Here is a 13,702-nt window from a genome sequence, read left to right as displayed (position 1 = left end):
ATGTATGAGGCCCTGGGTTCAATCCTCAGCACCACATAAAAGTAAATAAATAAAGGTATTGTGTCCAACACAACTAAAAAATAAATATTAAAAAAGAATTATCTAAAATACAAAAGAAATTAAAATAATGAACAATCTACTTTTTCAATTCTGTTTATTTTGAAAATTTAAATAAAATGAATATTACATTCTTAATATGTATTCATTTTACTACTGAATGTATTCAATATGTTCATACATATATATTCATTTCCCATTTGGTAAAATAAATTTTCCGAAAACTTCAGATAAAAGAGAAAACCAAACCCAGCCAAGAAACACAGAAGAAATACTTACCAAAAACCACTCCCTCTCCTTTTCCAGCCTCAAAAGAGGCCCAGATATTCCTTGCCTAGCATGCGTGAGGCACTAGGTCCGATCCTCAGCACCACATAAAAATAAAATAAAAATATTATGTCCACCTATAACTAAAAAATAAATATTTAAAAAAAGAGGCCCAGATAGGTTCTACAGGAATTCTTCCTAACCTCAAAGGAGGAAATAATCCCAATGCTACTTAATGTGTCCCAGAATATAGTAAAAGAAGAAATTGTCTTCTTAGGAAATGATAAAATTCTGATGACAAAACCTGACAGGTGGGAGCTCCAGGACTTTAGGTGACACCTGGGTCCTCCTCTCTTTCTGCTTCACTGTCCTTAGCACGTGTCTTCATCTTTAGGGTCGCCTCGTGGTAGCAAGATGACTATATAACTCCAGTTACCCTGCCATGCAGAGGTGGAAGGGTATCTGGCAGCTCCATCAGACTTCCACAAAGCCCTGCCTAGTGACCTTCATTTAAATTGCTTTGATCCACTCGGAGACACATGACCTCCTCTAGCTACAGGGAGGGTTGAGGCAGGTAAACCCCCTCTTGAAAATCATGCTTTGCCAAATATAATACAGGAGGCCCAATTAAATTTGAATTTCAGATAAATAAGTATGTTAGAACGTACTAAAAAGTTATTACTATTAATTTGAAATTCACATTTAACTGAGAATTTGGGTGTCCTATTTTTCTGTTTTTGTTTTGAAAAACCTGACAGCCTTACTCATAAGTTATCAGGTATTCGTAACTCTGGCTCTTATTGTCATCATTTCCTTATGTTTTAAAAATAGTTTTGTCACCTGTTGTGCATCCTAGACATTATTAGTCTTGCCCATTACAAATTTAAATCTCTTTTAAGTCTCTTTTAATATATCTTTAATAATCTCTTTTAATCTATCTTCCATCCCTTCCTTTTCCTTAAAATGAATACAATAGACAAGATAGTTTCAAAAGAGTGAAGCAGAAGGACTATATATATATAGACAGATATATAGATAGATAGATAGATGACATAGGTATATAGAGATAGATATGGAACTTTGATATATGACAGGTCACGTTGTGAATAATTCATTGGAATAAGAATGAAATATTTTAAATGGCATTTGGACAACTGAGTTAAGATAAACTGACTACTACAAAAATAGCCAGCAATTATTCCCCGCTCTGTATGTAGGTTTCCTTATCATGTAACTTTAATGCCTTGACTCAGAGCCTGAGGTCAGCCAGGCCACTTGCTGTGGCTAATGGGATGCTGCCACACATGACAGGCAGAAGCTTCCACAATGGGGCCTGTTCCCTTTTGCATTCTGTTGAAATCATATGAAGAAATCGGGTAGGTGGGCAATGAGGGATGCCTGGCTCAGTGGCAGATACGTGGGACATGTAGGTGGACAACCTCCCAGTAATCAATATCCAGAGTCAGAGGAATGTAGGTGACTGGCAACTGACCACAGGACCAGGAGTGAGCTCAACCTCACTGGAGCATAAGTTAAATAAATAGGAGTTGTTTTAAGCTACTAAATTTTGAGGTGGTCAGTTATACAGCAAACTAGCAGATACAAGTATTACATGGAAAAATATGAACAAAACTCTGGATTACTACCTCCCATTTTACGTGTATGTGTGTGTAATATTTTTCTATTTCCATATGTATCCAGGTAGATTAGATGTGTCCTAGACATGTATTCAGGTAGATTAGAGACTTAAATATGACAAACAAAACTTAAACTTTTTGACAGAGAAAAGAACATTATGACCTCAGATTAGGGATGTTTTTTAAGCAAGATGCAAAAAATACAAAACATAAAGGAAAAAATTATCACATGTAACTTCAAAACATTTGCATCTCAAAAGAAACTAAAAACAAAGTTAAAAGACAAAGAATTAGCATTTGGAATATATAAATAACATATAGAAATCAATAAAAGTTAAATAATCCAATAAATAAATGGGCAAAAAATATAAACAAGTAATTCACAGATGAAGAAATCTGCATGCTTGTGTGTGTGTGTGTGTGTGCATGGACACACACATGCACACATACACACACAACTTAACCTCATTAGGAGTCAGGGAAATGGAAATGAGAAGCCATTTCACATCCATCATTGGCAAAAATTTTCAAAATTCCCATTTTGAGGACTTGGAGGGGATTCTCAAAAACCGATGAAGGGGATATAAATTCATACAATGACTTTAAGATCAATTTGGCATTTTCTGATAAACTTGATAATGAGCTCCCCATTCTCACACACACTCACACACACCCACTCCACCCCACACACACCCACCCACCCACACACACTCTCTCTCTCTCACATAAATTCTCACACATGTGCACAAGGAGATTCACAAGGATGTTCAGGATCTAAATGTCTGCAATGCTTTAAGCATGTTCCCCAAAATGCCTGTGTTGGAACCTTAATTCCTTACTGTAGCAGTGCAGGGAGGCAGGGCCCAGGAGGAAGTGTCTGCTTATGGAGCTAAGCCCCTGTGAATGAATTCATGTTTTTCTCTCATGAGTGGATTCACTATCTCAGGGGTTCTGCCCCCTTATCTCTCTTCCTCATGCATCTGCTTGTCCTTCTGCTATGAGGCCCTTACCAGAAGCCAAGCAGATTCCAGCACCATACTCTTAGATTTCCTAGCTTCAAGAACTATGAGGAAAAAAATCCTCTTTCCTTTATAAATTACCCAGTCTCACGTATTCAGTTACAGCAACAGAAGATGGATTAAGACAATGTCTATTGCCTGAAAAAAAGGTAATGTGGGAATTACAAACATCAAATTCAATGGGATAGGGAAGGCAGTGCAATAGGAAAGGGACATGCAGGAGGCTCATTCAATTTCAACATCATATTTCTAAAGATAGTAGCTGTGTGTATCAATGTGTTTCTTTCATGTGCCTGAAAGATGTCATAAATGTTAAACGTATGGAACAACAAATCACATCTAAGCTCTGAAAAGGAACTTAAAGGTTGTGATGAAGAGACAAGTTCACAGACCTAAGTTTTCATAATGAAGGTATCATTCACTTGGAGATGTACCTAGTTCAACCCTGCACCCTGCGAATCACTCAAGAGAGTCTGCCCTAGAGATGACTCTTTGTTTTGCAGACTCAGAGAAGAGATGTAAAGCAAAACAAAGCAATAAGGTACAACTTTTTTTCTGGGAGGTGGGTATGGGGATTACACCCAGGGCCTTACATATGCTAGACAAGTGCTCTACCACTGAGCTATATCCCCAGCCCTTTTTATTTGATTCTGATACAGGCTCTCACTAAGTTGCCCAGTCTAGCCTCAAACTTGTGATCCTCTTGCCTCAGTCTCCCAAGTAGTTGAGATTATAGGTGTGCAACACCTGCCAGGCAAGAAGGTACAATTTAAAAAGCTAAGCAAGGCATGGTAGTACACACCCATAATCTCAGCTACTTGGGAGACCAAAGCAGGAGGATCCCAAGTTCGAAGCCAGCCTTAGTAACTTAGTGAGACCTTCTTTCAAAAATTCAGAAGAGCAGGAATGTAGCTGAAAGATAAAGTGCCCATAGGTTCATTTTCCAGTATAAATAAATAAATAAACAAGTAGCTAGCTAAAGCAAGGGGCGGTAATGATACTAATGGCTACTTAGAAGAAACAAATGAAAACAGAAATTCTTTCAATACTGGTGATACTGGTACCATGTTTCAAAACACACATGCATCACCAAGAGGAATAATATGACATGACTTCCAAGCCATTTGAAATGAATCTCTTATGTCCTCACAACACTACATACAGTTATCACCATTTCCTGGTGTATCTTACACAAAAAAACATTCTTGTCAGTGATGTTTACCACTGATGTCAAACTATACCAAATTTGCTTAAAAAAAAAAAAAAACACCAAAAACCCCAAACTCCATAATGGATGAATCAAAGCTAGAACAGGGAAACAACATTCCTCCCATCTTATTCCCATAATGCTCCCTGCTCCAGTCCTAGGTCTCACTGGCATCCAAATGCAGGGCAAAGGTTAAGGGCTTGCCAATGTAGGCCATGGGCAGGAATCCAACCTTTTTCTAGGTCAGAGAAAAACTCTAAGTGACTGTCAACCTGTAAAAGGCACTGGGAGTTTTTATTATTTAGTTGCTATTGAGCTGTCCCCTGATGGCTCCATAATAAAGGAGCTTTTCACTGGTTTTGCTTCAGGCTTATCTCTTGGTACTTTGCAGACTATAAATTTAATAAGAAACAAACAAAATCAATTAACCTGTTTTATTCAAAGAATCATTTTATGATATTATGTCCTCATCTCTGTTGACATATTTCCTATAGCACATTTCCTTTGTATAGTTTTAAGTGTTGTTTTTAAAAATAACATGCCACGTAGATTTTCTTTCTTATTCCTTTTGTTGGCTTTTTATTTGTTTTTAAGACATTCAGTTGTAATTTTCTTTTTTAGTCATTTTATAATGTATCCTAAATAATCCCATTTTTTCCTTTCTTTCTTTTCTTTTTTTTTGTATTAGGTATTGAACCAGAGGTACTCTACCACTGAGCTACATCCTAGTCCTTTTTATTTTGATGCAGGGGTTCACTAAGCTGACCAGGCTAACCTTGAACCTATGATTCTCCTGCCTCAGGCTCCTGAGTCACTAGGATTACAGGTATGTGCCACCACATCTGGCTCCAATTTATTTCTTCATTTGATAACCACACACTTCATAATTTTGATAAAACATGTCCATGAGACTATTTCTTACAGGTCCTGCTAGTGTTGTGTTTTAAAATAATCACAAAGATTCTTAGTGTCCTTGTTAGGTTACTGAAATTAAAATGTACAATCAGTGTTTTGGAGTCTAAGGAGTCACTGCCTGTAGAAGCTGCAGTCTTCCAAGAGTATGTTTTTGCCAGACACTAACTTACCTATTGCCTAGATATTCTCTTCACCAAGGTGGGAGACAGCTGTCAAACAGCTTCTTTTCATAATCTCAGATCTAGAACCCTTGAATAATCAGCATGCAGGCTGGATGAGTAGCTCTGTTCTTTGGAGAGCATATTATTAATTATTTAGTCTTTATTTTTAAAAACATTAGGCTTATTCCTTTTTGATGAATAAATAAATTAAAAAACAAAACCAATAAATAAGCAAAAACAAAACATCCAGCAAATAAAATTCCATGCCTACTGCCAACAAAAGTAATAAACAACATGGTCAGTGGTTACAAAGTCCACACAAAGGGCTTCGGATAAATTCCAGATCCTGGGGTCTTTTAACTACAATTGGACTGACAAGGAGTTGCTCTTTGACCCTGTGAATCCTGGGGCAGGACTCAGCACTCCTGCTGAATCATCAGAGACCAGTGAATAGGGGAAGGCTGCACCCTGAACTGAAAGGGGTAAAGGTGAAAGCAAGAACTCTCTAATGGCTTTTCTCTTTGCTATCTGGTAGAATCTAGCTTGTTGAGGATTTATGCTTTTGCAAAACCACTTAATTTGAATTCTAGGGAAATTCCCTCTGCACTTCACATTGTCAGTGATTCTTTTGACAGGAAAGGAGACACAAGGTCCCATGAATTGACTACCATCTATGCAGCTTGTGCTGTTAATGTCAAACAGGTTTAGCCTTGAACCTATAAATCCAAGTTCATCAACTGTATTACATTGGTAATAGTTAGGCAATCAGACATTTAATTATTACCACCAACATGAGTACAGAGCTAGTGGTTCTGAATTTGGGAAGAAAATAAAAATCAGGTGTGGTGGTACATGTAATTCCAGATGAGGCAGAGGATTCCAAGTTTGAGGCCAGCCTCAGCAACATGGCGAAACTACATCTCAAAACAAAAAAACAAAGGCTGGGAATGTAGCTCAATGGTAAAGCACACCTGGGTTTCATTCCCTAATACCACATACACACATGCACAAATCAGGTAGCAGCTTTAAAAAAAATACAAGTGCCTAACATGTTCTAAGATGCTAATTCATGGTGCACACCTGTAATCCCAGCAGTTTAGGAGGCTGAGGCAGGAGTCTTGTGAGTTCAAAGCCAGCCTCAGCAAAAGCAAGGCACTAAGCAACTCAGTGAGAAGCTATCTCTAAATAAAATACAAAATAGGGCTGGGGATGTGGCTCAGTGCCCCCAAGTTCAATTCCAGCCCTCCAAAAAGATGCTAATTCAGGAGATCTGAGGTAAGGCCAAACAACTGTACTTTCCATGTGATTCTGATGCAACGAGAATCATGCAAGCACTGTCATGCAAGTATCAATATAAACTATAGCACATAATGGAGGGGAGTTAATCAAATAGAGGTAGGAGTCACTGTGCTAAGGACTATTCAAAGCACAGAAAGAATGTTTTACATCTTTCTGGAACATCAGTTTTACTTGGCAGGTAAGCAGCTTAAGATATCATTTTAATTTTGGGTGATAGCTGCATAGGTATACATAACTGTCAAAACTCATATATTTAAGATCTGAGTATTTAAGCCAGGCACATTGGCACACACTTGTAATCTCAGAAACTCAAGAGGCTGAGACAGGAGGATGGAAAGATGCCAGCCTCAGCAATTTAGCAAGACCCTATATAAAAGTAAAATTTGATTGTGCTCATTAAATCTTAAGAAACAAAATGCCATTTTATATCAAAACATGGATACATTCTGGAGTAGAAGCAAAATCTGCATTTACTGTTTAGATGAACCTGAGACTTCAAAGAAATCTCCCTCTTAGATGGGATCCACAGACTCCCTCATAGCTAGGGAGGCGACCATTTCACTCTCCATTGATTGGGGTGAAGAGATAGGTTGAAATAAAGAGAGGAAGACATTTTGAAAGGGCCTGGACTACACTTTAAAAATCTCTAGGTTTAGAATTCCTTTCATTTCCAATGCTTCTCATTTATTTCACTACCCATGATTCTGGCTCCTTGTCTTCTACCTATAACTTTTTAAGCAGATTACCTATTTATTTTTAATTTTTACTTTTGTTACCGAGTAGGAGGTGGTCTAAGGATTGGGGCATAGCCTCAGAAATTGCACACTGCAAACATCTTTCTTATTGGGAAGTGTTTTGAAAGGCTTTGAAGAGCAGGGCCTGGTTATGGGAAGGGACTGATGTAAAAACTGAAAAGCTGCATGTCCTGATTTGGAAAGACAATAATGGAGAGTAATGGTCAGCAGCACAGGTTGAATTTCTCGAGGTTCATGGGCCAAAGAAGGACAAGGAACCGGAATAGTCTGAAGCTGGTCCGGGCAAGTTACTTTCTCCCCTGCTTGGAAGCCAGGTGTCACCTATGAAGCTGGGTTAGCTGCTTGCGGATTTAAGGCGCATTAGTATGATTTACGGAGTGCAAAAGCACAAGTTATGAAATCAGAGGATTTAGCAGTATGACAACACGACCCACAGACTACTTTGCTCTTCGTTAGATGCGCTTCTGCCACCCTCATTCCTGCAGCCTTCCTTCAGCCTGTCCGAGACCCCTCAGCAAGCTGCCCGGGCGGGGGCGGGGCCGGAGCCACGCCCCCTTCTCTCGGGAGCCCAGCCCGCCTTCCGTCCCACGTGCGCATGCGCCACTTACGGTGCCAAAGAGCGTCTGGACCTTGGAGGAGTTTTGGGCAATGGCGGGAGGCCTCCGAGAGGCGGCTTCTTACCTGCTCGGCGTAGGTCGCGGCCTCCAGCTAGTCCTGCCTCCTTCTCGCACTCTGTGTCTGCAAATGGGAGAACCGGGAAGAAGGCTGTTTACATTCTCACCTCACGCGGAGCGGGCTAGTTTAGCCCCGCCTCTTCCGTCCTGTTATTTAAAAGCGGTTGGCTGCCCTGCTGTGCTTCAGAGGCGCGGTTCCACTGGCGGCCTGCGGGGTGAGGGTTTGTTTTGCCGCAGGCTGGTGGCTGCGAGAGTTCCTTGAACTTTTAGGTGGAAGATGCCGGAAAGTAACTTGGCAGAGCGGAGTGACAGAAGCGAGGAGCAGGTGTCTGGTGCTAAAGTCATCGCCCAGGCCCTGAAGACGCAAGTACGAGGGCCGCCTCTGAAGTGAAAGGCTCCTACGGTGGCCGCACGGGACCCAGGCGTTGTCATGGGGACGAGGAGAGCTTGGGAAGTTGGGGGTGGGGTCTTTTGGGGTTTCCTTTTGGTGCACGGGCTGGAGGCTACTTGGGGAGGGGCCGGGCGTTTGTTCACTTGTTCTCCCGCCGGCAGAATGTGGAGTACATGTTTGGCGTCGTAGGCATCCCGGTGACTGAAATCGCCATTGCAGCCCAGGAGCTAGGCATCAGGTACATCGGGATGAGGAATGAGCAAGCGGTGAGTAAGCACTCAGCTGATGCATTATTGAGAATGATGGATAATCATAGCTGTTCATTGCAAACACTCAGTGCTTACCACTGTTCTAGTGCTTTGCACGCATCAACCCAAATTTAATTATTGTTAATCTTAGTTGACAGATAAGAAAAGTGAGACACAGGTGAATTAGTGGCAGAGCCTGGATTTAAATTCAGGTACTGTGCCTCCGAGAACTTGGTCATACTAGTATATTGTGTTGTGCTCTGCCAAGTCTAAATTTCAGGATTGGAAAGGACAGTTCCTGAATGAAGTCTGGCTTCCCTATTAGCCTGTGAGCTCCAGGAGAGCAGAGATGTTATTTCTTCACTACACATCTATTTTGCTATCCTGGTGTGTTAGAGGTGCTGAGAGAGTAAGTACCTGCGGGGTGAATGAGTGAAGGCCACGTCTCATGTTACATAATAGGTGTCAGGGCAGGGTGAAGGATATCACAAATGGTAAAGCCATGATTGAAACTCAGGTTGCCCAAATCCTGGTCTAGTGCACAGTATGCCACCTCCTTTCTTGGAGTATTATTTGGAAACAAGGAATATAAGCTAATAAATTTTGTCAGCCCACTTCTAGTGCTTCTTCTGCCATCCCAAACTTGCCCTTCTGTCAGCAGTGCTGTCTTAAAAGATCAAGAATCCACTTTTTTTGGGAATTGCCTTCTATTATCTTTATGACAAGGTGAAGTTTTTCACCTGTTAATTGCATTTGTTTTTTATTGTTTTTCTGGAGGTGTATGTCTTCTTTATACAGGATATTGGGTATGTACTGTATGCTAGAAACTATGCTATGTAACTGGTGCTAGAGAGCAATATAAAGAAGGAATTAGGTTTAATCTTAGTCTTCAAGTTGATCACAGTCTGTGACCATGAGAGCAAGACATACAGAAAAAACTTATCCTATGTAATAACTCCCCCAATAGATGTACAATATATGGACTTTGGTGGCACAGGGAAGATTGCTTGTAGAGGTATTGTTTGTTCATGGTGCATCAAGATAGTTTGAAGACATGGTTGGCTGGGAAACTGGATAGGTAGGCCAAGGAGGATGTAAAGAATCTTCTCTAGCTGGAAAAGTTTGGAATTTTTTTTTTTAACAGTAGGCAATTGGGGAGACTGTAAAAGTTTTTCTAATTAGTAAGAGACATATTTAGGATTTTGCTTTAGAAAAATTGTATTCATCGTAGAATAAAGTATGGACCAGCAGGATTGGTGGTTTAACTCAGAGTTAAAATACTTGCGAGCATGCATGAAGCCCTGGGTTCAGTTCAATCAATAAACAAACAAATAAGGACCAGGTTAGGAGCCAGAAGACAGACTCCAGCTTGACTTTTTTTTTTTTTCCAGTCTTAAAAGCTTAGTTGAGGGTTCCTTAGGTTTAAGGTGCTATGCTGGGCACTGGATAGAGGGAAGAGCCAGTTTGGAGGGGAAAGATGATCAATTTGATTTTGAACATTTGAGTTTGAGATGTGTGTGGAACATCCAGCACATATGTCTCTCAGGCAACCTGAGTCTTGATGGTAGTCAAAGGAAGACAGTGCCTGAATTAAAGTAGTGACAGGATTATTCAGAAGGAATAGGAGAATAAGTTCAGAAGGATTTAGGATCTTGTCTGTGCTAAAGAGAAAGGTGTAGTTGGTTATGACTTGTTTTTCATCAGTTCTTTACAGTAACCAAGACACATTTGGTCAGTTAACCAGCAAACAGGCAGATTGTCAGAAAGTCAGCTGCTTAGAGTTTATTGTGTACAGGCACTATTCTGAGTGTTTTACATTGATTACCTGATTTTATTCTCACATCAGTGCCCTGAATTACATTTATTTTATGAAGAAGCCAATATACAGAGTAACTTGCCAAAATTATGCAGTAGAATGTAGGGGAGCCAGGCACAGGGCACACATCTATAATCTCTCCCACTCAGGAGGCTGAGACAGGAGGATCATAAGTTTGAGGCCAGCTTCAGCAAATGAGGGAGGCTCTAAGCAACTTTGTGAGATGCTTGTTAAAATAAAAGATAAAAAGGGCAGGATATAGTTCAGTGGTAAAGCACTCTTGGGTTCAGAGGATTAATACATTTGATAAACCCCTCATGAGACTGATGAACAATCAAAGAAGGATAACACAGCTGGGTGTGTTGGTGCACGGAAGGTGACTCAGGAGGCTGAATGAGGAGGATTCCAGGTTCAAGGCCAGCCTCCACAATTTAGGGAGGGTGGTAGAGTGCCCCTGGCTTAAATACCCAGCCTCTGCCCACACACAAAGAAATGAAACAAACCCACAAATTACCAGTATTAGTAATAAGAAAAAGAGCACATTTCTATTGATCCTGAAGATATTTAAGCAGTTTTAAGTAAGCAGTTGGAAGAGGATATTATAAATAACAGATGATAAAGATTAATTCTTTGAAAACTGGAGATTAGATACTTTTAGGTACTGTTTAGCATTATTTGAAATTTGCGGGTAGCACATTTCTCATTTTTAAAATGAAAAGTGTTCCAATTCCTCTTTTATCATTTAAATTCTAGTCTCTTATTTAGTAATAAATTGTTCTCATATGTACACTATGAGAATCCCAATATGCTTGATTAAGTTCCAGTGTTCTTACTTTGTAGGCTTGTTATGCTGCCTCTGCAGTTGGATATCTGACTGGCAGGTAAGCTAAAGTCTTTATTTCAATTACATTAATTTGATCCTTCAGTTAAAGGATCATTTGATTTGAAAATATTACAGAAGATGGTATTGATAAAAACATAAGAAATTTAGAACTCTCTGAGTCATATTGAAAGGATCATACCAGAAAAGTGTTTGGGGTAGAACACATTTCCATTTTGTGTAGTGAATTGCTAGTGAACAGATACTGACATTCCTTGTCTTACATGTCCCAATTGCCCTAGCCCACTGAATATAAAAATTCTAAGTTCAAAAATGAGATTGTTGAGACTTGATTCACTTATCATATTTTTAGTTTGTATCTATATTAACTAACTATTCACCCCTCTTTTATTATTAAAAATTAATACTTTTTTGGGATGCAGATATAGTTCAGTTGGTAGAGTTCTTGCCTCACATGCACAAGGTCCTGGGTTCAATCCCTAGCAACACACATACACGCCCACACATAAATAAAAAAAATTAAAAAGTAAAAATTAATATTTTTAAAAGTGCTCCATTTTAGGGCTGGGATATAACTCAGTTGGTGGAGTGCTTGTCTAGCATGCACAAGGGTTCAATCCTCAGCACCACAAAAAAAAAAAAGGCGGGGGAGAAAGAAAAAAGGGCCCATTTTAGAAAATTTGGAGAGTATAGAAAAGTATAAGGAAGAAAACTAATATCACCTCTAATCCCATACTGTTAAGAATTTGTAGTATTTTCTTCCAGTTATTTTTCTACATGTATTTTTTTAAGCAGAATTTGGACTCCTACTGTAATTTTTATCCTTTTTTTTTACTTATATTATTAATTTTTTTGTTTCCAAAAATGAAATAAGTAATTAAACTGCTAAGAAATATAGACAAATGTGGTTCTCAAAAGTCTAGACCTCACCATAGTCCCACCTCTTTGATGGGGACCTTCTGAACTTCAGTGCAAAAAAAAATAGGCCATCCAAAAAATAACATCTTTTTGCCACTTTCTGTCACATTATTTACATAAACAATATTTGATCTTTTTGTTTAGCCCAGAAAACATTTAAATCATAGTTACTGATGCCTTAATTTTTAAAAATGCTGGAATGATGATTAAGAAACAGTCAAGTTTATACTTTCAAAGATTTTGTTATTTATTTATTTTTTGTTTACCTATTTGTTTATTTGTTTTTGGTACTGGGGAATTGAACCAAGGGGCAATTTACCACTGAATTACATCCTAGCCTTTTTTTTTTTGTTATTTTTTTTTATTTTGAGACAGGGTCTCACTAAGGTTTCTGGAGCTGGCCTTGAACTTGAGATCCTCCTGCGTCAGCCTCCCAAATTGTTGGGATTACAGGCTTGTGCCATCATGCCCAGCAAAATTTTGTTTCTTTTAATGAACTTCTGGTACTACATTGTTTATTATACTAGCTACTAGTCATGTGTGACTACATTTAAATTAATTAAAATGAAATAACATTTAAACTATAGTTTCTTATTTATGATGGCCACATTTCAAGTGCTCAGTAACCATCTGTGGACTGGCTGCCATATTGGACTGTACAAAAAGTTCTGTCAGTACTGTTGTAGAAGTTTTAATTTTTGGTGATAAGTTAATGCATTTTAAAGTCTGTCTTAAAGATTCTTAAGAAATTATAAATGTTAAGTGGCAAACTCAATGTAGAGATACCTTTTTCTTGAGTGCTTTAGGCTTAGAAAGTCATTTCTAGGGTAAAAAATTGAGCTTTAGTTGGAAAAGAGTTTTGGTAGAACATGATGTACAGAATTACTTTCCTCTCAAAGGTCAGTTGACTTTTTTTTAATTTTTTGAGGTTGTAGATGGACAGCATGCCTTTACTTTGTTTATTTTTATGTGGTGCCAAGGATCGAACCCAGTGCCTCACAGTTGCTAGGCAAGCGCTTTGCCACTGAGCTATAGTCCCAGCCCCTGAATTGGCATTTATTTGTTAAGAAATGGAAAAAAAAATCACCTTCTTCATACAAAATATACCCATTTCCAAAATGCTTCTCTATGCAGTCAACTCATTTTAGCCCACATGAAATGGGAGCAAAATATGAAGAGGATGGAGAAATTCAATGTGAAGATGATATGTGCTTTATTTCTTATAAGAAGGCTTATGTAATCATCTTTTTTATTACAAATATTCTAATAATTTTTCTACAATTATAATAAAGACCTACATGTCTTTATTTGAAGTTCATGAAGATTGCTGCTGTATTTCACTCTAAAGTGATCTGAATCATTTGTTTTATGGACCAAAAATATTTGGTTCAAAAATGAGATTGCTAGATTGGGCACAGTCGTACATGTCTATAATCCCAGCTACATGGGAAACAGAGGCAGGAGGATCACAGATTTGAGGCTAGCTCGGGAAACTTC

The 13,702-nt window shown here is 38.9% G+C and overlaps 2 protein-coding genes across 7 annotated transcripts in view; one reads left to right on the top strand and one right to left on the bottom strand.

The window, feature by feature from the left end:
- The window catches only part of Btd (biotinidase), a 32,992-nt gene extending 24,756 nt beyond the window's left edge, over positions 1–8,236 (bottom strand). The window contains exons 1-2 of one of the 4 annotated variants that reach the window (XM_048801176.1): positions 7,999–8,129; positions 337–420 (exon numbers count right to left, since the gene is read on the bottom strand). The gene's annotated coding sequence lies outside the window, so the exon portion shown is untranslated. Of the gene's footprint in view, positions 1–336; positions 421–7,925 lie in introns of all 4 variants that reach the window. The other 3 variants (XM_015494478.2, XM_015494476.2, XM_015494479.2) reach the window with 3 other exon arrangements.
- The window catches only part of Hacl1 (2-hydroxyacyl-CoA lyase 1), a 46,178-nt gene continuing 40,658 nt past the window's right edge, over positions 8,183–13,702 (top strand). For 2 of the 3 annotated variants that reach the window (XM_048801174.1, XM_015494473.2), the window contains exons 1-3: positions 8,183–8,358; positions 8,544–8,648; positions 11,287–11,327. In XM_048801174.1, coding sequence (XP_048657131.1) covers positions 8,269–8,358; positions 8,544–8,648; positions 11,287–11,327 — 236 coding nt within the window. In that variant the 5' untranslated portion in view covers positions 8,183–8,268. Of the gene's footprint in view, positions 8,359–8,543; positions 8,649–8,915; positions 9,040–11,286; positions 11,328–13,702 lie in introns of those variants that run through there. The other variant, XM_048801175.1, reaches the window with a different exon arrangement.

This window comes from Marmota marmota, unplaced genomic scaffold (assembly GCF_001458135.2).
Source record: "Marmota marmota marmota unplaced genomic scaffold, marMar, whole genome shotgun sequence".
Classification (NCBI taxonomy): domain Eukaryota; kingdom Metazoa; phylum Chordata; class Mammalia; order Rodentia; family Sciuridae; genus Marmota; species Marmota marmota.
This window is presented reverse-complemented; position numbering and strand designations above follow the sequence as displayed.